Raw genomic sequence first — 25750 nt, forward strand, 5'->3', positions numbered from 1 at the left:
AGCTCTGCTGGCTAAGGAGTAGCATGCTAGCTATATCGGCTGGCTAAGGAGTAGCATGCTAGCTATATCGGCTGGCTAAGGAGTAGCATGCTAGCTACAGCGGCTGGCTAATATATTGGGTCCTAAACGGGCAACTCAGCTGGCTAACGAGTAGCATGCTAGCTAATAGAATCGAAGGGGTGGACCAGCTCTGCTGGCTAACGAGTAGCATGCTAGCTAATAGAATCGAAGGGGTGGACCAGCTCTGCTGGCTAACGAGTAGCATGCTAGCTAATAGAATCGAAGGGGTGGACCAGCTCTGCTGGCTAACGAGTAGCATGCTAGCTATATCGGCTGGCTAAGGAGTAGCATGCTAGCTACATCGGCTGGCTAATGTATTGGGTCCTAAACGGGCAACTTAGCTGGCTAAGAAGTAGCATGCTAGCTATATTGGCTGGCTAAGGAGTAGCATGCTAGCTACATCAGCTGGCTAATGTATTGGGTCCTAAACGGGCAACTTAGCTGGCTAAGGAGTAGCATGCTAGCTATATCAGCTGGCTAAGGAGTAGCATGCTAGCTTCATCGGCTGGCTAATGTATTGGGTCCTAAACGGGCAACTCAGCTCGCTAACGAGTAGCATGCTAGCTAATACAATCAAAGGGGTGGACCAGCTCTGCTGGCTAACGAGTAGCATGCTAGCTATATCGGCTGGCTAAGGAGTAGCATGCTAGCTACATTGGCTGGCTAATGTAACTGGTCCTAAACACTGGACACCGGAGCCTGAGAGAGCACAACAGGCCTTTGGGCTCTTCGGTGGCAGTGGCGGTGGCGGTGGCAGTGGCAGTGGCGGTGGCGGTGACGGTGGCAGTGGCGGTGGCAGTGGCATGTGCCGGTCTTCACCCTCCCAGGGTTGGGAGCATCACATATAATGGTTGGACAGTATTAATGAGTGGGGTTGGGTATCTAAACAATTAGGCTGAAAAATTATTTATTAAAAAAAATTAATTAAATTAAAAATATAATAAAGGAATTAAGCCCCACCCCCTTCCCCACTGCTCTGATCCAAGACAATGGCTTCTATGAAAGTGTCAATCCAATCTGTGTAGAATGTAATTAGTGCTTTGAAGAATCAGGATCTAATAAAAGCTCAAGCTCAGAATATGAGTATCCTAATATCCCTACGGCGGGGGGAAGCCCGTCCATCCTCACGGCCTCTGAGATGCTCTCGGCTGTGGACCCCGCGGGGTACAGGGAGCCCTTCCTGTGATCTTCAGAGGACTTGCGCCTTTTCCTTTGATCTGCAGAGAGAGGAGCAATTACAGAAAATCACTGTAGGACTGTACCTGAGGTTTCACTGCCCTCAAAGCTCTTCTGCCTATTACACTACATGTCCAAATGTTTGTGGACACCCCTTCTAATGAGTGCATTCGGCTCTTGTCTGAAATTTATAGCAACAGCCTAAGAACACTTTATCGACCACCTAGCTAACACCATAGCAACCACTTAGGAACTCAAAGCAACTACATCGAATTTCATAGCCTAGCAACACTATAGCAACCATTGAGCAACTACTTGCCAACCACCTGGGATACCACAGCAACCATCTGGCAACAACATATCAACCACCTAACAAATGTTTAACAAAACCAAAGCAACCACCTACAAACCACTACGCAACACCATAGCATCACCTAGGATATCATAATAACCACTTAGCAACACCACAGCAATTACATGGGATTCCATAGCAACCACCTAGCAACACTATATCAATCACTTACCAACTACTTGGCAACCACCTGCGATATACTATAGCAACCACATGGTAACACCTTATAACCACCAAGCAACACTATACCAACCACCAAGCAACTACTGGGCAAATCACCTGGGATACCATATCAACCACCTAACAACTGCTTACCAAAACCAAAGCAACCACCTAGCAACACTGAACCACCCACCTAGTAACAACTTGGAAACTGCCTGGGATACCACAGCAACCACCCAACACCACCTCTGCAGCCACCTAACAACACCATAGCAACCACCTATGAAACACTTTGCAACACCATAGCAAACACCTAGGATATCATAACACTTAGCAACACCATAGCAACTACATGGGATTCCACAGCAACCACCTAGCAACACTATACCAATCATTAACCAACTACTTGGCAACCATCTGGGATACTATAGCAGCTATCTAGCATTACCTTGTCTACCACTTGGCAACAATATAGCAACCAACTAGTAACACCTTACCAACCACTAAGCAATGTGACAACAACCACATAGTAACACCATACAGCCACCTAGTAACCCTATACCAACCACTGAGCAACTACATAACAAAACCAAAGCAACCACCTAGCAACACTGAACCACCCATCTAGCAACAACTTGGCAACCGCCTGGAATACCGCAGCAACTATGCAACAACACCTCTCTAGCCACCTAACAACAGCATAGCAACCACCTAGGAAACACTTTGCAACACCATAGCAAACACCTACGATATCATAATAACTACTTAGCAACACCATAGAAACTACATGAGATTCCATAGTAACCACCTAGCAACACTATACCAATCACCAACCAACGACTTCTGGGATACCAATCACCTTCCAACCATCTGGGATACTATAGCAGCTACCTAGCATTACCTTGTCTACCACTTAGCAATACTATAGCAACCAACTAGTAACACCTTACCAACCACTAAGCAACGTGACAGCAACCACATAGTAACACCATACAGCCACCTAGCAACCCTATACCAACCACTGAGCAACTACTTAACAAAACCAAAGCAACCACCTAGCAACAACTTGGCGACCGCCTGGCCACCTAGCAACACTCAGGACCCATCCAGCTCATCATCTGTGCGGGTCATTACCACCTCATAGCCATAAAGCCGCCTAGCCGTTTTCGGGACCCTCAGGAGGCCTGGTAGGCTCTTCCTCACCTGAAGGAGTCCTCTCTCTCTGGGAGGTAGGAGTCTCAGCGTGGGGAGACGCAGCCTGGTTTGCCTCGGCGTCTTCCTCCTCCTCCTCCTCCTCCTCCTCAGCTTCTTCATGGGTGTTTGGGGAGACAGACTGACATTACTACAGGGCTTCTAGTAAGGGACAGTGGCATGCAAAAGTTTGGACACCCCTGGTCAAAATGTTGACAAAATGTAGAAGATGAACTGATCTGTAAAATTCATTTAATTTTAAACAGATTTTTTTTTGTTTAGTGCAATTTTAGACACTTTAAGAGTGAGCATGTAGCATGCAAAAGTTTGGGCACCCCAAGTAATTTGAGAGTTTTAAAAAGCTTAATTAGCTTTAATTAGCTTGTTGGGGCTGTGGCTTGTTTACAATCATCATTAGGAACGACCAGGTGCTTAAAAAACTCTTATTTCTTCAAACATACCTCTCCTCATTGTCAAAAAGATCTGTTTTAATTTTTCTGGCTATTATTTGATGGTTCAGATTGTTTTTAAAAGGATAAGACAACTGTTCAGATTGTCAAATAAACACCTCAGTATTGTAAGATCTTTACCTCTGTGTAGATATAGATAAAGATATTTTCTGCCAATTATTTGCTGGTTCAGGCTTTAAAGTGGTAAACTAATGGTTCAAAAGGTCAAATAAAGACCCCAATATTAAAGAATGATAATTTTCTGACTATTATTTAATGGTTTAGGCTTTGAAATGTTAAGAAAATTGTTCAGTAGGTCAAACTAATACCCCGGTTTTAAAGAATATTTTTTTGTGCCAATAGTTTAGGTTTTAAAAGGGTAAAATAATTGTTCAAAAAGTCCAATAAAGACCTCAGTTTTAAAGAATGACAAATTTCTGGCTATAATGTAGCTAATAGGTTAAGCTTAAAACAGGATAAATTATTGCTCACACAATGAAACACCTCAGTTTTTAAGAATAATAATTTTCTGGCTATAATATATTGGTTCAAGCTTTAAAATTAGAAAATAATGGTTCAGAAAGTCAAAACACCACAGTTATAAAGAATAAAGAATTTCCTGGATATTATTTAATGATTCAAAGGCTTAAAACAGGTAAAAAAAGATTCTTTACCTCAAATAAACACCACAGTTTTGGAGAATTACAAATTTCTGTGTTTCTTATATAATGGTTTAGACTTTAAAAAGGTAAGATAAACACCCTTATGCTTATTAACTGGTAGAAATATTTCTTAGGTTAAATAAACACCCCATTTATAAAGAATTAAACATTTCTGGCTGTTATTTAATGGTTTAGGCTTTACATGTGTAAAATAATGGTTTAGAAAGTCAAATAAGGAACACTGTTTTAAAGAACTACTATTTTTACCAATTATTTGATGGTTCAAACTTTAAAAGGGTAGAAAAACGGTTCAGAAGATCCCCCTATTAATTATTCATTTTTTGGAAATTATTTAATGGTTCAGGCTTAAGATAAATAAAAATAGGCACAAATATTTCTTAGGTCAAATAAATACCCGTTTTAAAGAATTTTGATTTAGATTTTTTTGCAAGCTATTTGATGGTTCAGAAAGTCAAATAAACACAACTGTTTTAAAGAATTTTAATAACTTTTCTGACTATTATGTAATGGGTTAGGTTTTAAATTAGTAAAATAATTGCTCAGATGATCAAATAAACTCCCCAGTTTTATAGTTTTGTTTTGCCAATTATTTGCTGGTTTACACTTTAAAATGGTAGAGTAATGGTCCAGACAGTCAAATAAAGACCTCAGTTTTAAATATTTTTTTGTCAGTTATTAGATGGTCTAAATGTTAAATAATGGTTCAGAAAGTCAAATAAATAAAACAGTTTTATAGAATTAGATTTTTTTTGCTAGCTATTTCATGGTTTAGGCATTAGAAGGTAAAAGAATGGTGCAGAAAGTCAAATAAAGACCACAGTTTTAAAAAATGTATTTTTTCTGACTATTATGTAATGGGTTAGGCTTTAAATTACTTATAATTGCTCAGGTGATCAAATAAACTCCCCAGTTTTATAGATTTTTTTTGCCAATTATTTGCTGATTTAAAGTTTAAAAGGGTAGAGTAATGGTTCAGACAGTCAAATAAAGTGAAAAAAATGATCTCAGTTTTAAATAATTTTATTTTTTGCCAGTTATTAAATGGTCTAAACGTTAAATAATGGTTCAGAAAGTCAAATAAACAAAACAGTTTTATAGAATTTATTTTTATGCCAATTATTTGCTGGTTTACACTTCAGGAAGTCAAATAAACTCCTCAGTTTTAAATAATTTCATTTTTCTTTTATTATGTAATGGGTTAGGCTTTATTAAATGAGTAAAATAATTGTTTAGGTGATCAAATAAACTCCCCAGTTTTATAGATTTTATTTTTTTTGCCAGCTATTTGCTGGTTTAAACTTTAAAATGGTAAAGTAATGGTTCAGACAGTCAAATAAATGTATTTTTGCCAGTTATTAGATGGTCTAAACATTAAATAATGGTTTAAAAAGTCAAATAAAGACCTCAGCTTTAAAGAATGAGATTTTTTTGCTAGCTATTTCATGGTTTAGACGTTAAAAAGTAAAATAATGGTTCAGACAGTCAAATAAACGTATTTTTTCCAGTTATTAGATGGTCTAAACATTAACTAATGGTTCAGAAAGTCAAATAAAGACCTCAGCTTTAAAGAATTAGATTTTGTTTGCCAATTATTTGCTGGTTTAAATGTTTAAAATGGTAAAATAATGGTTCAGACAGTCAAATAAAGACCTCAGCTTTAAATAATCTCATTTTTTTTGGCAATTATGTAATGCTCAGGTGATCAAATAAACTCCCCAGTTTTATAGAATTTATTTATTATTTTTTTATTATTTTTATTTTTATTATTATATTAGATGGTCTAAACGTTAAATAATGGTTTAAAAAGTCAAATAAACTCCTCAGCTTTAAATAATTTCATTTTTCTTTTATTATGTAATGGGTTAGGCTTTATTAAATGAGTAAAATAATTGTTTAGGTGATCAAATAAACTCCCCAGTTTTATAGAATTTATTTATTTTGCCAATTATTTGCTGGTTTAAACTTTAAAATGGTAAAGTAATGGTTCAGACAGTTAAATAAATGTATTTTTTCCAGTTATTAGATGGTCTAAACATTAAATAATGGTTTAGAAAGTTAAATAAAGAATGAGATGCTTCAGACCAGCCTAAAATCAGCCCCGGGAGCCGCGCTTTACCATCTCGGAGCAGCACCTCCACCTCCTCCTGTCTGACCCGCTTGAAGAACAGCAGGGCTGAGGGGGACTCCTCCTCAGCCACTTGGTTCAGGAACTGGAGGATCTCCCGCTCGCCTGCTGCGTCTCCGCGGCTCAGCAGCTCCTCGAAGCAGCTCGGCTCGGGCAGGTAGAAAGCCGCGCAGACCCGGTCCCGGAGCCACTCGACCCGCACGTCGTCCAGAGCCATTCCTCCGCGGGGGGCTTCAGCGGCGGGGCTTCAGCGGCGGGGCTTCAGCGGCGGGGCTTCAGCGGCGGGGCGAGGGCAGCTCTCGGGGGCGGTTAGCCACCCTGCTAACAGCTGCGGCTGAAAGTTTGAGGTTTCTATGGCAACCACGCCCGCGCGCGCTGCCTCGCCGCTAGTTACGTACCGGCCTGTAAACACAAACAAAACCTTTTGAGCTTTAATTATCCTCTAACAGCGCTGGGATATTAATAATATCACATACACATCATTAATTATACACAATCGTTAATATTACTGTTGTAGTTAAACTATAATTATTTATTTATGACTTTATATTCATACAAATATTCGATAAATACCGTGTGTAAATACAATTACACAAAACATCATAACTATATTAAAAGTTACGTTTTTTTTTTTTAACGTAAAATGAATTAATTAAATTATGTTATTAATGAAATGAATCAATGCTCTCGGGCTCCCCCTACAGGCGGGGAGTGTGGCTACATCGCGCTTTGAGCCGCCGCCGCCGCGAAGGGACGCGCTTCTGGACCTGCTGAGGGGTGCAGAACCTAAAAAAGCTCGTGTAGTAACGTGGTGGAGTAATATTACCGGATTTTACACGAATATGGCTCGTGTTACGCCCGCTTTAGCGATTTAACGTTAGTTTTCTGCGTGTTTTCATAGTGTTTCTATGGCAACCACGTTCAGTGACGTCAAAATAAGAGACGCTCGGCTAATTACAGCTAATTGGCTAATCAGCTGAATTCAGCTAATTACTATTTACAAAATTGTCAGTGTCAATAGTTCACTAATAAGCAAAATTCATAAAGTTAAAAAAAAGATTTTTCAACATTTTAAGTAATTAGTGAATCATTTAGGTGATATTTTAGAGTGAAAAAATGAAAAGAGAATCATGCAATTAAAAAAAACCCTGATTTTGTAAAAAATTAGCGCATTAGGGCTATGGCTGGTTTACAATCAGCATTAGGAAAGACCCTTGTCCCAACAATCAGCAGCCATGGGCTCCTCTAAGCAGCTGCAGAGGACTCTGGACCCCAAGGTACATTCAGGTAGATGCTTCCTCAGTTTTTAACGGGATTGAGAAATGGCAGATGACCAGAACGGTGAAGGTCATGTTGTTGAATGAGGGATTTGCTAGAAATTTAGACCTCAACCCTGTTTCAGACTGGGAGTAGTGGAGCACTGTTCTACTGTGCAGCGACTCCTGCACTAGCATGGCCTTCATGCAAGGTCTCTGTAGCGCCTGGGTACTTCCCAAACCCCCTACCTCTTCTTATCGAGGAGTTACTTAAAAAAAAAACACAGAAAAAAGACAACAACAACAACAACAACAACAACGTGAAGGCTCTCACAGTGAACGGAAAAGATCCGGGGTGGCGAGCGCCCCTTACTTCTGTAGGTATCTCAACACTGTTTGGGACACAGCCGAAGAGCCAGACTGGGACCCAGGCTCCTAATACTGTCTAGAAAGCACTGATGGTCTCAGAATGATAAAAAAAAAAAAAAAAAAATACAGACAGATCCTATAAAACAGCAATACTTGAGGGTGTGACGCTAAAGGGCTCAGGGCCTCGTATAAATATAATACACCCTATACAGGACACCAGCAGCACGACCGCAGCGGTCTTTCTGACCTGATGTCCCCCCAAAAACGTTAGCCTAACTCAGCAAATTGGAAGTCTCTGTAGCTCGGTCTCAGTCATCAGTTGCTGCCTTTTAATGGGTCGGCGTTTTGGCCAATTTTACAGGCAGCCTCACATTTCTCCTTATTTAAGGGTTAGACCCATGACTATATTGGCTGATAACTTTTATTAAGCATTATTAATATTATTATTATTTGTGCATTGGTGTAAACATTGTGTGTTTGTCTATTGGATCACGTGTACAGCAAATTACTTCCTGCATAATTAATCGGCTAAAATGTAAATATAGTAATTTTTAATTAATTTTTATTTATTTTATTTTTTTAAACACAGCAGTCTTGCTGAACCCACCCCTCTGTAATCAAGAACCCTGTGCTCTAACCACGGAGACACTGTTAATAAGCTAATAAGCAATGAACTGCACTAAAGATGCAATTGCAATCAAAAGCTTGTCATTTCTAAAACCTGCAGAAAGAAGCCGACGCGTTCAGAAATCAAAACAATTTATTAACTCATATTAGCTTATTGTCCAGAATAAAAGTCCCTAAAATACAAAAAACACACAATGCAAAGCTGGAAAGAGGCGGAATGTAAGCGTTCACCAACGACTCCACCAAAACTGAGAAAACTGCATAAAATAAATAAAATCTAAAATCCAAAAATGTATTAATGGAATGTATTAATTCATTTAGACAAGTTTAGACACCAAAGCCTCGCAGATCTGAAGTTGAGGCTCTCACAGCATTCAGAGAAACACTGGAAGAACCAGTGAACAATCAACAGACTTTCATCATCATTTAGCATCAACACATCTGGCGAAGAGATGAAAATGTATATTTAAAAAACGTAGATATTATGAATTTTTTTTTTTTTACCAGTTCAGAGATCTTTGATCCACTTCGATTAGCACCACACCCACCAAACCATAACGAGCTTCATGATTAGTCTACTAGATCATGCTGGAGGCGAACTGCATTAGTGTACACACTACACAAGTGCCTAGTGTTTCATTAAGGACGTTTGGTCAAATAATAATAACAAACTCTGCACTCACACAAAAAACTCGTATCTCCAAATTTGCAGCTTTACAGGAGGAGAAAAACACCTTCTTAACTTTCAATGGACGTCAATGGAAAAAGATCTACTGTTGGTCCATAAATCAGCAAATTTGGGCAGAATGTAAAATCGTCAAAAATTGAGAAATGGCAAAAATGGAGATACCTGTTTTTTAAAGGTTTATGCATGACCGTGACCTACGAGGTACTTCCCGAACCCCCTACCTGTTCTTATCAATGGGTTAGTAAAAATAAAAACAACATGAAGGCTCTCACAGTGAACGGAAAAGATCCGGGGTGGCGAGCGCCCCTTACTTCTGTAGGTATCTCAACACCAGCAGTACTCAACACCGTTTGGGACACAGCCGAAGAGCCAGACTGGGATCCAGGCTCCTAATACTGTTTAGAAAGCGCTGATGGTCTCAGAATGATTACAAAAAAGAAATACAGACAGATCCTATAAAACAGCAATACTTGAGGGTGTGATGCTAACGGGCTCAGGGCCGTTTAAAGCCACTTCTGGAATAAGCAGTGCAGTGGGGGTCTCTCTCCAACCTCCCCCCCTCCTTTCAGAACACAGGCAACATCTGGTTGAATGACAGATCTTCTATACAGACTCGTATAAATATAATACACACTATACTGGACACCAGCGGGACGACCCCAGCGGTCCTTCTGCCCTGAGGTCACTTCAGAGATGTTAAAACTCCTGATTTGACCTCCACCGAGCAGCTGCAATCAGAGTATACAATCAACCATCAGCTCAGCTACCGCATACAGTGTCCATCACGACCAGATATGAAATTATTACTTTTTTTTTTTTTATAGTAATGATACTGAATTCAGGCACTGACCAATTATATTGGGTAATCTAGGTTTTACGCCAATTGGACAAAAGTTTTGGGACACCTGCTTGTCGCTTCATAGTTTCTATTGAAGAGTTGATCCAGCTGTTGTTGGAGTAACTGTCTCTGCTGTCCAGGGAAGAAGAAGGCTTTCTACTAGATTTTTAAGGAGTTGGAACATTACTGTGAGGATTTGATTGCATTTAGTGACACATTCAACAAGTGTGTCATCATCCAATCAATAAATACTGGATGGAGCTCCATGCTGGGGGGGCTTTATACCCCTCTACTAGTCCACGCCTGGCATTATTGAGCAGAATGGTGCCAATAGGTTCATGATGATTGATCTGCTCCAGAGAGTCCTATTCTATTGGCAGTACTTAAAAATCATTGGGGACATTGGGGACACACGGATGTCCACTGTAGTTAGGATGCCGTGGCTGGAGGGGAGGGGGGGGGTTTCAGTAGGTCTGAGTTGTAGGTTGTACTGAAAGGAGCTGATTGGGTCATGTCGGCTATTAAGGCCGTTTGACAGATACCTCCACCCTCACACACGTAGGTAAACACCCCCACCAGCCACAATATCCTAACTGCAGTGGATACCCATGTGTCCCCAGTGTCCTCCCTCTTCCTGGAAAAGCTATGCTTACTCCAGCATTTGGATCAGATGTCTTAAGATAATGATGATGATGATCAGCACACGTGGAACCAGGTGTGTCCAAACTTTTGACTGGTACTCTATACTGTGGATTTAATAGACTGAATGGTTCCAGGTTTGATGTCTCAGGAGCTCTTCAGCCGCACACATCTCCAGGATGATCACGCTCCCTTACGACCAAACCGTTCGGTAGCAACCGTAACGGCCAGGCCCCCGGAGATTTGGTGTTTCCATGGTAACCACGCTGAATGGAGCACGCTGGCTGGTATTTGGTTGGGTGTGTAAGGCAGTTCACAGTGGAAACCCTTCGTATACAGACGGAGAAGTGCAGAACACTGCGCCTCTGACCCCGCCGGGCGGGCTGGAGTGAGTGCAGAGCGAGGGTACGGAGTCTTTACAGCAGACCATCGGCCTCAAAGTTCGTGTGTAAGAGAGAGAAGGCAAACGGTGAAAACTTGGTGCCTGCGCCGCTGTAGAACTTATTCTGAAACTCCACCCTGAGAGAGAGAGAGAGAGAGAGAGAGAGAGAGAGAGAGAGAGAGAGAAAAGAGAGAGAGAGAGAGAGCGAGAGAGAGAGAGAGAGAGAGAGAAAAGAGAGAGAGAGAGAGAGCGAGAGAGAGAGAGAGAGAAGAGAGAGCGAGAGAGAGAGAGAGAAGGTGAAAAGATTGGGGAGAAGGGAGAAGGGAGAGAGGGAGGACGGGAGAGAGACATTGGGGAGAAAGAGAGGGAGGGAGAGAGACATTGGGGAGAAAGAGAGGGAGGGAGAGAGACATTGGGGAGAAAGACGGTGAGAAACAAGGAGAAGGAGGCAGAAAGAGAAGGTGGAGAGATTAGAGAGAAAGGAGAAGAGGGAGGAAGGAAGAGAGACATTGGATAGAAAGACAGTGAGAAATGGGAAGCAGGAGAGAGAGAGAGAGAGAGAGAGAGAGAGAGAGAGAGAGAGAGAGAGAGAGAGAGAGAGAGAAACAGTGAGAGTGAGGGAGAGAGAGATGGAGAGATGAGGAAGAGATTGGGAGAAAGGAGAGAGACGGTGAGAAACAAGGAGAAGGAGGGAAAAAGAGAAAGGGAGAGAGACATTGGGGAGAGAGAGAGAGAGAGATTGGGGAGAAAAGGGTGAGAAACGAGGAGAAGGAGGGAGAGACATTGGGGAGAAATGAGAAGAGGGAGAACGCAGAGAGGGAGGAAGGGAGAGAGACATTGGGGAGCGGGAGGGAGAGAGAAAGAGAGAGAGAGAGAGAGAGAGGGATTCAGAAAAATAAGAGGGAGAGAAAGAGATAAAGAGAAGGTGGAGAGAGACATTGGGGAGACAGAGCCAGGCAGAGAGAGAGAGAGAGAGAGAGAGAGAGAGAGAGAGAGAGAGAGAGAGAGAGAGAGACAGTGAGAAACAAGGAGAAGGAGGGAGAGAAACATTGGGGAGAAAGAGAGGGAGAAACGGTGAGAGGGAGGGAGAGAGACATTGGGGAGAAATGAGAAGAGGGAGAACGCAGAGAGGGAGGAAGGGAGAGAGACATTGGGGAGCGGGAGGGAGAGAGAAAGAGAGAGAGAGAGAGAGGGATTCAGAAAAATAAGAGGGAGAGAAAGAGATAAAGAGAAGGTGGAGAGAGACATTGGGGAGACAGAGCCAGGCAGAGAGAGAGAGAGAGAGAGAGAGAGAGAGAGAGAGAGAGAGAGAGAGAGAGAGAGACAGTGAGAAACAAGGAGAAGGAGGGAGAGAAACATTGGGGAGAAAGAGAGGGAGAAACGGTGAGAGGGAGGGAGAGAGACATTGGGGAGAAAGACGGTGAGAAACAAGGAGATGGAGGCAGAAAGAGGGAGAGAAAGAGCGGGGAAGGAGGGAGAGAGGCAGGTTAGGGTTAGGTCTGATGAGAACAAATGGAAGGTAAAGGTAAGGGGGGTCTCCGGGGGTGGTCTGTGATTTAGCTCGCTGTGCGTCAGATCACCTGAGCAACAGTCGGCTAAAACACACACGTCCAACAGCACTACCATTACTCACCAGTGGAGGCGCAGCGCGTGCAGAAAGGCTGATAGTCCCTCCATCACCAGCAGGATGGAGACGGTGAGGACGGCGAAGAGGCCGAAGACGGGCACCAGGAACAGCACGCCAACTCTGGTGTCCACGCGGAGCCCTACACGCATCACCATCGCCCACAGCACCTCTGACAGCTCTGAGCAGGGACACACCCACATACACGAAGCAGGTTAGATACACTACACGGACAAAAGTATTGGGACACCTGCTCATTCACTGTTTCTTCTGAAATCAAGGGTATTACAAGTGTTTCTCCTGCTTTTGCTGGAGTAACTGTCTCTACTGTCCAGAGAAGAAGCCTAACTATTCGATTTTGGAGGAGCAGAGCATTGCTGTGAGGATTTGATTGCATTCAGCAGCGAGAGCATTAGTGAAGTCAGGATGTTCAATTGATGATCACCACCCCACTTCCTCATCCTAAAAGTACTGGACGGAGCTCCACCATCCATCATTCCATAGAACACAGTTCTTTCACTGCTCCACAGCTCAATGCTGGGGGGCTTTACACCCCCCTCTAGCCCACGCCTGGCATTATTAGGCAGCATGGTGCGAGAGAGGAAGTCCTATTCTATTGGCAGTACTTCTTCTCTACAGGGACTAGACAAGCTGTGTGTGTGCATTTGCACATCTGTCTCAGCAATAGGTGCAGCTTAAAGTAGCTGAATGCATTCATTAGAAGGACTGGCCATAAATATTTGGACATATTGCGTATGTACAGTCAATGGATGGAACATGCAGTCATGATAGAGGATGACTCACGTGCGTGTGCCAGGCTCAGGGCCCACAGTCTCAGGTAGGATGCGGTGTTGGAGATACAGCCCAGGCAGTACTCGATCGTGTGGATGGACTGGTGCAGGAACACATCTGCAAAATCAAACTGAGCACAAACACACACAGAACCTTTAATATACGGCCATGTAAAGAAGATCCAGAGATCAGCCAGAACATTAGCACCACAGATCTTCATCTACAGTGGCAGATAGAGTGATGAAGGTGCTGAAACAGGAGAAATGGACAAGCGTAAGAATCTGAGACACTTTGACCAGAACCAAACTGTGAGGTTCTAGACGATGACTGGGTCAGAACATCTCCAGAACATCAGTGGTCAGTACTGACCTACCAAAAGGAAGGACAATCAGTGAACCGCACCAGAGCACCTCAGCCTCATTGATGCTCGTGGAGGCCCCACCTCAGGATAGCCTTGGTGCCAGATACCACAGCAGGACACCTTCAGGGGTCTTTTGGAGGTCATGCCTCGAATGCTCAGATCTGTTGTAGTACTAATGTTATGGCTAATGTAATGTTTTTGTTTTTTTTTTTCATTTATTGGATTTGGGGAATCATTTTTCACTACCAGATATTACAGTCTTGTGCAAAAGTTTGGGCACCCTTGGTCAAATGACTTGTTTGTGTTATTGCTGCAAGTCTACATGAGTGTGACTTCTGCACACTATGAAGCTTAATGACTGTTGGGACATGCTGCTTGCCATCAGCAGCCGGACTCAGAGAGGGCACAACTCCTCGCTCTCAGGGTTTGGGTTGGTGGCACTAGTCTGATGTTGGTCAGCACAGGCGTCTGTTAGGTGGGGAGCTGTGCCTTTCCTCCGAGCTCACATTTAACAGCAGGCTGCAGTGCGAACAGACAAGATGCAAAAAATACAGATGAACTATGAGCTATTCTTCACCCTCCTGGTGACTGGGGGAGTTCACATGAACAGGGCTGGGTTATTGGTCTTCCAGATTGTGGAGGAAAAAAAGGGATAAAATTCCAAATAAATTAATTATAACATTAATAAAGGTGTAATTTGACCAACTAAGAGTTTAAAGAACTTGAGCCGAAATGGCCCAATGTGACGGACATGCAGCAAACCAATGAGCTGAGAGTATGGACTACCTCTTCTGATTGGCCATCTGAGCTGCTGGAGTGGCTGTCCAGGCTGCTGCCTTCCTCTAAATCATGAGCACGCATGAGAGAGATCTCCTCTTCACTGCTGCGCCGTACTCGCTCATACCCCTACACACACACACACACACACACACACACACACACACACACACACACACAAAATACAGAGAGAGAATTAATAGATGTTAAAAATAAATAAATCAAATAAAATAAAATACTTATTCCAGGATACTGAACCACTACTTCCAAGTAAATGCACACAACAACTCCCCCTTGCTTTTTAAATAAAATAAATATTTAAACAAAATAATTAAAATGAATAATACAAATAAAACATACATTTAAAATAAATAAATGAACAAATAAATAACCCTTCAGGACAGATACGCTATTAAAATTATCAAAAATCTGGACGCAAAATCTAAAAATCTATAAGATATAGAATATTAGGGATCTGAGTGGCTCAGCAGTCTATTGCCCTGCCACTATGGCCCGAGGGTTGTGAGTTCAAATCCCAAGCCGTGTCACATTGACATCAGTCCGAGAGATCACAATTGACAGTGCTCTCTCCGGGTGGGTAGATGGCGCTCTCTCCCCTCATCCCTCTTAAGCGATGTCGGTCGGTATAGGCGTCCGCTGGCTGGTGCGGTAGCGCTGGGGAAGCTACAGCAAGCCGTGTGAGCCCAGTCACCCCTCACGTCCGGTCAGCGCCAGGACAGATAGGAGGTAGTGATGCAGCATGTTATCCAGGGAGATACGCTAACCACCACCCAGTCGTCCCTCGCTCTACTGGGGTGGGGTAGGGGTGAGAATCCGTGCGGGTTGGGTAATTCTTCAAATTGTGGGTAAAATTAGCATAGTCCGTCCCACAGAGTGACCAGATTTCAGTCTGACCACCGGGAATCGCATTTGAATACCAAGCATAAATGAATGCGACTAAAATTTTATCAGGATACAATCCAGAAACTAGTCAAATGAATTGACCTGGTGTAAACGGGGTCTTGGTTCCTCCCAAGGTGGTCTTAGGTTTGCTCACGGGGGGGTAACGTCTCATTTGCTTCGGTTTTTACAGTCTTATTTCTGGTCGTGAAATGTCCTATACAGAGGAATTTGACTCAACCTGACTCAATCTCCCCCTCCAGCCTTACAGGTGATGTGTACATGGACAGGTATGGAAATGCAACAGCGCCCCACACACACACACATCACACACACCACACACACACAGTTCTCACCCTGTACATGCCCATGCGATTCCTGCCCTTATGCAGCCAGTAGAGGTAGAGCGGCTTCCCCAGCAACAACACAGGCACACTGAGCACAGCAACGAGGATCAAAAACACCTGCAGTCCTGCCTGAAATAACACACACACACACACACACACACACACACACACACACACACACACACACACACACACACACACACACACACACACACACACACACACACACGTTAGTGACATCCCCTCACTATTCACACACTTACCGCACATATGCCACTAGAACAAGATGCTCTGGAAGCCTAAAAGCCAAACAGGAGTTTAAGCCCCCCGTGCAAAGTGTCAGCTAGGGGGGTATGAAGCCCCCCGCCCCAGCACTGAGATGTGGGTCCACAACTAAATTTAGTGTTTATGGAAATGTTGAAATACAAATTGTAAAGAAATGGCTGTGATTGCTCTAAAGCCCCCCCCCCCCACATCTTTTCCATAATGACCACACACCTGAATCCACTTGTCTAATGGTCAGATGGTCTCAAGCTGGTCTCAAACAGCCGGTAAGTTGAGAGGTAAGCTCCTGCTTGGCTGGAATGACATTTCTTCTGGCAATATTTCCAGCATTTCTGTTGATTATTTTCCATTTACAAACTTTTATTCACAGAAAATCTTTTAATCCACCAGACTGACTCCAATAGGTCCTATATGTTTCTGTATATATGTCGTATATAGTGCTCCGAAACATGAAGCGCAACACAAAACAGCATGAATAGAATATTTAATTAAATACAAAGAGCTTAATAGAGCAATTCAATTTCAACTCTGCATCACCTTCCAGTGTAAAACTGATTCCACTTGAAAGAAACTTCAGAATTTAATCTTGAGAGGACCACCAATAACTCAAGACATCTCCAGCACCTGGGTGAGGAAGACCGCTTCCATTTCTTCTTAATTGGAGCTCAAAAATTTAGATGTGGATGTTGAGAACATATTTTAGAAAAAGTAAATCTCACTCCTTTTAACATTTAATTGAAACTGATTTTTTAAAATATTTAATATAAGAAACAATATTTTAATATATATATATATATATATATATATATATATATATATTTAAAGTATTTCAAGTAATGTTTTGATTCATATATACTTGAATCAAATATAAACTTGAATATTAAATATTAGAATACCTGAATATGAATATTAAATATATGATTTATGCTTAATTGTTAAATGTGGAATTTAAACTAGATTTTCTTTTTTATATTCAGAAATATAAAAATATGAGATTTAAAAAAAAAAAATAGATTTTTTAAATACGATGTTAAAATGACAATTTCTACATATATATTTGTTATTAGAATATTTGGACATTTAAATTTTTTATTTCAATTAGATTGTTGAAATATTTCATTCGAATGTAATATTGAAATATTTTCATTAAAAAAAAATAATAATAATAACAATAATAATAAATCGAATATTCAATTTACATTTGATTTTCTAAATATTTAATTTAATTTAAATACTTTTTAAAAAAAACATTTATTGATGAAAATGACCACAGCTATCAGAACCTCTCCTCCTGCACTGCAGCTCACCTGCCCTGGGAAAAGGGGCTGGCCAGAGTCTCCCATCATGAGGAACATGTTGATGAAGTGGATGAGAATGCTGGGGGCCTTCTGCGAGTCCTGGGCCGTGAAAGCCAGCCACTTATAGACGATCATGAACACCAGGTAGCCGAAGAGACAGAGCAGGAAGAGCAGCTCCGGCAGAAACACCAGGTAGAGGCTGTACGTCCTCCTGAAGTGTCTGAGGGAACAAATCAAGAGCCAACACTAGGAAATGAGTACCAGCAGGTCAGTTTTCAGATCAGCTCCTGGGGTAGGGCTGGATGATGATGATAATAATAATAATAATAATAATAATAATAATAATAATAATATTATTATTATTATTATTATTATATTATTAAACTGAAAAATGTTAAATATAAAATAGCATTACTGAAAAGTCAATATTTACACTTACTGATATATAATTATATAATAGTACTCAGCTGCTGTATACTAGTATTTATATATTTAATATTTATTATTTACATTATTTCTTCATATGGCCACTGCTATTCAGCAATTCCAGAAACATCCAGAATTTTGTCCTCAGTGTTATATATTTATACTTCACTCAGATACCATACATGTTCTATAATTATATATATATTTTGCACTTTTCGTGAGCTTCAGAACTGTGTTCTATGTTAAACTCGGTCACGCTATAGCTGGAAATGACCATGCTCAGATAACTGCCCATTCTGGTTCCTTCATTTGGACACCCTTGGCTCATTGTTGACCCTTTATTCAGCGTTTAATCCACACAACACCAAAGGGTCAGAAAATCCAGAATGTCCAGTTATGTGAGCATGTAGCCACGCTAATGGAGCGGTGACTCACAGATGGTTGAAGACTCCCAGAATGACCCCAAAGCTCATGTGAACGATGCCCAGGATCACAGACATCTTCATCTTATAGGAGTTCAGGAACGTGAGCCTGTTTGTAGCCAGGTTCCAAATCTAAAAGGAGAAAAATCATTATTTTTAGGCTCAAAACGGATCTTTATATAGAAACATTTAATTTTATTTGTAATTAAATAATAATACAATTAAATAAAGTATTTAATTTGATTGTTGTTTATTATTTAAACACATTTAATAAAAATGATTTTAAAAATATTTACACACACAAAAACTAAAAAGACAACAATGGACTTTGGGTTTTCATTGGACAGCAGAGAAGTATTATATATAAAATAAATAAAATAAAAAATATTCACACACTTTTTAAAATGTATTTATTTTTATTAAATGTGTTATTTAAATAAATAACAACGAAATTAAATACAGGATATTTAAATACACACACATGTGTATATAAAATACATCTTTGCTGTCCAATGAAAACCATGTATCTCCATTTTTGTCTGTTTTAGTTTAATATATATAATATATAAATAAATATATATAAATGATATATAATATATATTATATTATATATTATATACATAAAAAGTATCAATAAATGTATTTAATTATAAAATTATATATACATATATTTTTTTAATACATTTGTTTTTAATTTATGTATATAATACTTATTTATATTTCTATATTTTAATTTATTTTTTATTTTTGCTACAAATACATATACACACATACATCTCACTTTAAAACAACTGGACTTACTGGGTCGATGCCCAGAGGGTACGGTCCTCTGAAGACCCCGGTGATGTTGGGGTCGAGTGTGAGGAATCTGTTTGAGTTCACTATGTTTTCTCTGGAGAAGAAATGGGAGATCAGTTAACACACGCCATCCACTGTAAATACTGTTCTGCACTACAGTATTCATCAGCACATTTGTCCAAACATATCTACGCTAAATAGACAAAAGTATTGGGACACCTGTTCATGCATTGTTTCTTCTGAAATCGGAGTATATATATATATAAAAAAAAGTGATCTGAAGAGCTGATGCGGCTTTTTCTGGAGTCAAAGGACGTTTCAGCGTTGCCATCTCAGTGTGTGCATGCGCAATAGTCACATCACAGGACGTGCAAGGTCAGGTGCAATGTTAACATGCCATGTTGCAACATTTTTGCAAAATCCTGCTTTGTGGCCATTTCCCATAACATATCGTCCTGAGGCAAGTTACAGCGGTTAAATATCAGCTGTTTTACTTTAGATTTTGCTTTATTAATAATAATAATAATAATAATAATAATAAACAACAACAGGACAACAGATCATTGACGTCTGGTGAAATCTGGTGTTTTTTTAATATCGCAGTAAATATCTAATAATACTTTCTACTAGATTCTGGAAGAGCACTGCTGTGAGGATTCGATTACATTTAGCGACAAGAGTGTTAGTAAGGTCAGGGCGTTGTCAGGATGATCACCACCCCACCCTACCTCATCATCCCTAACTCCTCCTAAAAGTACTGGATGGAGCTCCACCTCCATCATTCCAGAGAACACAGTTCTTCCACTACTCCACAGCTCCTCAATGCTGGGGGGCTTAATACCCCTCTAGCCCAAAACATTAATGTTGATCTACGCCAGATGGTCCTATTCTATCGGCAGTACTTCTCCACAGGGACTAGACACGCTGCGTGTGTGCATTTGCACATCTATTTCAGAAATGAGTGCAATTTAGGACATAGTAGTAGAGTGTTTCTCTGTATGTACTAAAAGACAGCGTACAAGCATAAACGTCCTGTTTGCGGAGACCCCAGAACCACCAGACAACCAAATCAGGGCCGGGTGGCACTGTATGTGCTGCCCTCTTGTGGCGGTACTAGATATCGTTTGTATAAATCAGTGTTTCATTCCTTCCAAATCATGTTAAAGTGACTCGGCTGTGGTGAGGGATGCAGATCATATCTCTGTGTGCTGGTAGTGAGAAGAGCCTCCACCGTAACTCACGTCCATGGTCCTTGGTCATACATCGTTTTGACACTCCAACCAGAGCCGAACAGGTTCAGAGACTTGGAGAAGCAGTCGTTATATATGAACCCGGTGTACACCGAGAAGATCCCCATCATTAAGATGATGTAACGTCCCTCGAAGAACGTGTTCCAGATCTGAAAGAACCAAGAAAAGATCCCACATGAAATCAGTTCAGCAGATTAACACTTCATAAAGAATGGACCAATAGGAGCCGTCCACTATTATTTAAATTAGACTGTAGATTAGAATACATTACAGTTTTCCTTGGAGTTAGTGAATTTAATAACTGTGTCGTTACACTATAGTGTATGTACATAATATACAGTGTGTGTATATATATATATATATATATATATATATATATATATATATATATATATATATATATATATATATATATATATATATATAAATAATATACACACACACACACACACAATATTATCAATATTACATATATATATCGAAAGTTATGTTCCACCTTAAACAATGCAGCAGCTAAATTCTGGTGCTAGTACATGTACAATATTGCAGCACTACTTAAGATGGAGTGGAAAAACGTGTGTATATATATATATATATATATATATATAGAGACAACAGCGGCCTACAGTATGTGCTGTGCTACTAGGGGTGTGCGATATTCTTGGATTCTGCCGATAACGATAATTAGACGACACTTTTCAAGGTGCTTGTAAAGGTCTTGCTAGCTTGTACTACTGAAGCATTCAAGTAAAAATAATACATAAACAACAGTGTTACTGACATTACTCACTTCTTTTTTCCCCCCTACATTAAATTGTAATTTAATATAAATGTACTACATTTATATTACATTATATTTATATTTGAATGTTATTTATTGTCATTTTTTATTGTCAATGTTTTAAGTTTGATCATTTTACTTGATTATGTTTAAACATCCTATCAAATTCAAGTTATGTGACTGCCCTGTTTCTTCTAGAAGTTTACAGTGGTCACACTTACTGGCGGCGTCACAGTTTGTTAAACTGTACGTGGTTGGGTTTTTTTGGGGGAGTACCTGAGGCAGGTGTTGAACTTTTTTTGGTTTTTTTTTAGCATCATTTCTATGAATACATTCATCATGAAATGTTCACACAATAACAAAAAGGTTAAATACAATAACATTGGAGTTACAGGGTTTAATGCAAGGATATAGGGTGCAATCAAGCTTCCAACACACACCTCATTTCTGGTTTTCTTCAGTTTGCGGTCATTCTCATAGAGAACCATCCAGAGGGCGAACAGGGCCATGATGATCCCGTGGCCGAGATCACCGAACATAACAGCGAACAAGAAGGGAAAAGTGATGATGGTGTAGGGAGCTGTGGAGGAGAAGAATATGAGGGTCATTTAAACACACAACCTTAAAAATCACACACACACACACACACACACACACACACGTATGTATGTATGTATGTATGTATGTATGTATGTATGTATATATAGTACTCTCTATTACAGCTGGATTATAGTCGTACAGATCATGCATATACAGTTTCTCAACTGCTGTAGCAGCAAATTCCCTCTTACATGGTTACAGATGTGTAACACGAGGGTTACTGTATTTACATATTTACAACTGCTGCTTTCCCTCTTCCAGCTGTTCCAGAGGTGCATGTGTGTGATTACAGCAGTCAGAACTGTTGACACATGTAATTACATAAGCGATGCATTATGCCGTTCCACTGTGGGTCCACTGTACATTTCAATGGAAGTTAACGTAACAATTTTTTTGGAGCATTTCTATTGGTCCGTTCATCATGGCATTCTGGCAGCATGTACAGAACAACCGCCAGATTCATGCTACGTCAGAAAAGAGGCAAAAATGGAGGCTTTGACGTGACTATGACCTCTGTCGAAGAAGCTGCAGTGCCTCACCTGGGTTGACCTCCCTGTAGCTGCCAACTCCATAGGCGTCCACTATATTCTGAAAGCCTGAGGTGAACTTATTGGTCCGTATGAGGGTGGGCGGGGTGTCGCTGCTGGGGATGCGGTTGACGAAGGACGGAACGGTCGCTCCACTTTTTCTCTGAAAGAGCAGAACAGGGAACTCAGGTCAGACTACGACCGTCTCGCTCAGGTTTGGTCGCATGATGAGAATTACAGCACAGTATAAGAAGGGATAAAGCGTGAAAATGTGGTAAACAGTAGCCAGTCGGTACAGAACTGACCCGTGAACAAAGTCGTTTAAATAAATCAATCAATAAATCCCAGTATCATAAGCCCTGAAGCCACAGAGAGGAGTCTGGTAGCCTGCTTACAAGAATAGCAAAGGCTTACATTTACATTTCTGGCGTTTAGCTGACGCTCTAATCCAGAGCCACTTACAGCGCCACTCGTGTTACACAGGTGGGCCAGTGTAGTGTTAGGGGTCTTGCCCACTGACTCTTATTAGTGCAGTACAGTCACCCAGACTGGGGATTAAACCCCTTCTCCCATTATGGTGTCATATGTAGCGCTACATCAACCACCATCAGTTAAGAAGAATTCATTATTTAATAATAATGATAAGATAATGGCATAATTATGATGTAGGACCTTTTAATAGACATGATATATATATATATATATATATATATATATATATATATATATATATATATATATATATATATATAAAATGATTGATAGATAGATAGATAGATAGAAAGAAACACACAGACACTTTTGTTTTAAAAACACACCATCATATGCAGAGTACAACACTGCTCTCTAGTGGTTGGGGGTTTAAACGTAACACAAAATGAACCACTTTGTGCCACCACAAAGTACTATTCATTAAAAAAGTAAAAATATATAATAATAATGGGTAGCCAATCAGATTTACTACTTTGAAACTATGATACATAATAGATATATATGTATACATAGATACATAAATACATTTAATTACTGAAATTTAGGAGTGTGTAAAATTTTATATTATATATATTTATATATATATAAAGTTAGTCTATTAGGCTTACCGATCCCTCCTCTAGCGCCCTCCGCAGGGCGGGCAGGTCATTCACAGGACACCACACCTCCGCAATGAGGCACTTGTTGGTGACATCAAAGCTGCAGAGGTTGAGGATGTGGTAGATGGCCTTCATCTTCTTCACCTGGATCCCCCAAGTGTACACGGACTCCGAGGCCTTGTTCAACACCTGCCTCAGGTACTCCTCCGTCCGGTGAAGAACCTACAAATATAAAATCAGTGTTACTAGAGATGCACTGATCCAATGCAAGATCACATATCGGTTCTGATAGTAACAATATCAGCTGGATCGGGTATCGGATGATTAGGACGATCCACGGGACGATCCAAACCGCAGGACTTACTCTATCTAACCGGCACCCTCAACCCATCAGATCCACATGCAGGCAGGCAGACAAGGCCGAACACTGTTTCTCGGAGTCCCAGAAGAGTCCAAAATCCACAGCTTCCATATTCTCCTCACTAAATATCAGTAAATTCCAGATTTGAATCCCCCATCGTCAGGTATATTAATTAACACCAACAACGGTGTCGGATCGATACCGGCCGCTGTGGGAAGTTTATGTATTGGTACAGAAAACATAGGATCAGTGCAGCCCTAGTGATTACATTAGCTTTTCCTTGGTTCTCGTGGATCTTAGTTATAAAAATCTTAATAATAAAAAATAAATAAATAAAATTGTAGAACCATTTTTTAAAAGATTCTGTAAAGATGTAGAACCACTGTCTTGACTAAGGTACTCTCAGGAACCCTTTTTTTTTTTAAAGGTTCTACAAAGATTCATCTACATCTACAGATTCATCTACATCTACAGTAACTGCCTTTACAGAAGAACCCTGAAGGTGGAAGAGCTCACAGTGAGGGTCTTTATCACAATAACAATGATAGCCCACCTCTTAATGATAATCTTAATGATAAAGCCCACCTCTAGCTTGGGGAAAAGACACAGTAGCATTTATCTGTAGCCTCTGTATGTGTGTGTGTGTGTGTGTGTGTGTTTATGCCCTCCGAGCTCAGACCTCATGGCGATCATGTGCAGAATCTGGACACTAATGCAATTTCTCCCTCCTTTCAAGATCAAGACTCACTGCAGGGATTCCAGCACTCTCCCAGACACACACAGCATAAGCTGAATCACATGACCCATCATGGGACAAAACCTGCGCACACCCCCCCCCCCACCACACACACACACACACACACACACACACACACACACACACACACACACACACACACACACACACACACGAATATCTAGCTAGTCTGGTCTCCTTCTGCTGGTGGTAGGCGACGCTTTACCATCAGCTGTGGTGAGATCTACCTGCTACCATGATGAGATTTTAGGACTGTTGGAGGCTTCTTTACTCGTCTTGTGGTTCTGGGACTTGCTAGGACGTTCTGATCTGGTCATGTTGGTCAGCTGTTCCTCTTGTAGATGATTTAGTGGACAGTGGAACAGCGGCTGATCTCTAACTGTTCTGAGATCTGTTTAAGCCCCTTCCATCTACAGACTCCCCACCCTCCCCACTCCACCCTTCTTTCTGAAGGCCTCAGAGAGCTCTCTGGATCTGACCATGGTGATCTTCTTCACCCCTCACTTCAACCATCAATCAAGATCAGACCAGACTAAACGTCTGAGGTTTAAATAAGACTCCAGACTCCTCCAGAATAATCCTCTCCAACCATGATCTGATCATCTGCAGCTGATCTTCTGCTCATTTGAACACATTTGAAGGAGTAATAAATGTTGGTTGAACTTTTTCATCACAAAATTACATTTCTATTAATTATATTGTTAGTATATATATTATATGTTTAAAAAAGTGTTTTTAAGGGGTGTCCTAACTTTCCCACATGACTGTATATATTTTTGTCAATCTACAGCAAATCTAAAAATAAAAAATAGCATAAAAACATTTTGGAAAGCTAGGTGTCCACAAACTTTTGACATTCAGACTGAACTACAGAAGCTCTGCCTGCAGAAACCCGATTTCCTCTGGTTTCCTCTTCCGGGCTCTTGTGCAACATCTCTTTACATGCATGCAGAATCGGCCCCGCGCTGCTCAGAGTGTGCTGAGTCTAGATGGTGGTTAAAGATTACCCTTTTGCTCAAGCTCCTAAACAGTGCATGGTGACTCATTAGATCTTCAGAATGAGAAGCAGAGTCTCAAGTAACAAAGTACAAATACTTCATTACTTTACTACAGTAGAAATGTTGATTATCTAAACTTTACTAGAGTACTTTTATTTTTCGGACAAATTCTTACTTCTACTCCTTACATTTTAAAAACAGCCTCGTTACTCCCATTTCATTTCCGTTCTCAGAAGGAAAATAAAGGAGTTGAGGTTCTGCAGTGTGGAGCTATTTTACAGTGGAACCTGAAAACAGACCATAATATCTGACCCTTTATAAAACCATCACTGAAACACTGTTTTACCAGCGGGAGAAC

At 40.7% G+C, this 25750-nt stretch overlaps 2 protein-coding genes across 2 annotated transcripts in view; both read right to left on the bottom strand.

Moving 5' to 3' along the window:
* dnah10 (dynein axonemal heavy chain 10) overlaps window positions 1-6415 on the bottom strand; it is an 80417-nt gene extending 74002 nt beyond the window's left edge. The window contains exons 1-3 of the mRNA XM_072664345.1: window positions 6190-6415; window positions 2954-3055; window positions 1162-1277 (exon numbers count right to left, since the gene is read on the bottom strand). Of these exons, the coding sequence (XP_072520446.1) occupies window positions 1162-1277; window positions 2954-3055; window positions 6190-6415 (444 nt within the window). The remainder of the gene's footprint in view (window positions 1-1161; window positions 1278-2953; window positions 3056-6189) is intronic.
* A 2150-nt stretch (window positions 6416-8565) lies between these two features.
* The window catches only part of atp6v0a2b (ATPase H+ transporting V0 subunit a2b), a 31384-nt gene continuing 14199 nt past the window's right edge, over window positions 8566-25750 (bottom strand). Inside the window, exons 9-20 of the mRNA XM_072664412.1 lie at window positions 23286-23498; window positions 22198-22348; window positions 21499-21638; window positions 20269-20426; window positions 19031-19121; window positions 18243-18361; window positions 17391-17601; window positions 15808-15927; window positions 14561-14680; window positions 13426-13543; window positions 12631-12802; window positions 8566-11134 (exon numbers count right to left, since the gene is read on the bottom strand). Of these exons, the coding sequence (XP_072520513.1) occupies window positions 11032-11134; window positions 12631-12802; window positions 13426-13543; window positions 14561-14680; window positions 15808-15927; window positions 17391-17601; window positions 18243-18361; window positions 19031-19121; window positions 20269-20426; window positions 21499-21638; window positions 22198-22348; window positions 23286-23498 (1716 nt within the window). The 3' untranslated portion in view covers window positions 8566-11031. The remainder of the gene's footprint in view (window positions 11135-12630; window positions 12803-13425; window positions 13544-14560; window positions 14681-15807; window positions 15928-17390; window positions 17602-18242; window positions 18362-19030; window positions 19122-20268; window positions 20427-21498; window positions 21639-22197; window positions 22349-23285; window positions 23499-25750) is intronic.

This window comes from Salminus brasiliensis, chromosome 20, assembly GCF_030463535.1.
Source record: "Salminus brasiliensis chromosome 20, fSalBra1.hap2, whole genome shotgun sequence".
NCBI lineage: Eukaryota > Metazoa > Chordata > Actinopteri > Characiformes > Bryconidae > Salminus > Salminus brasiliensis.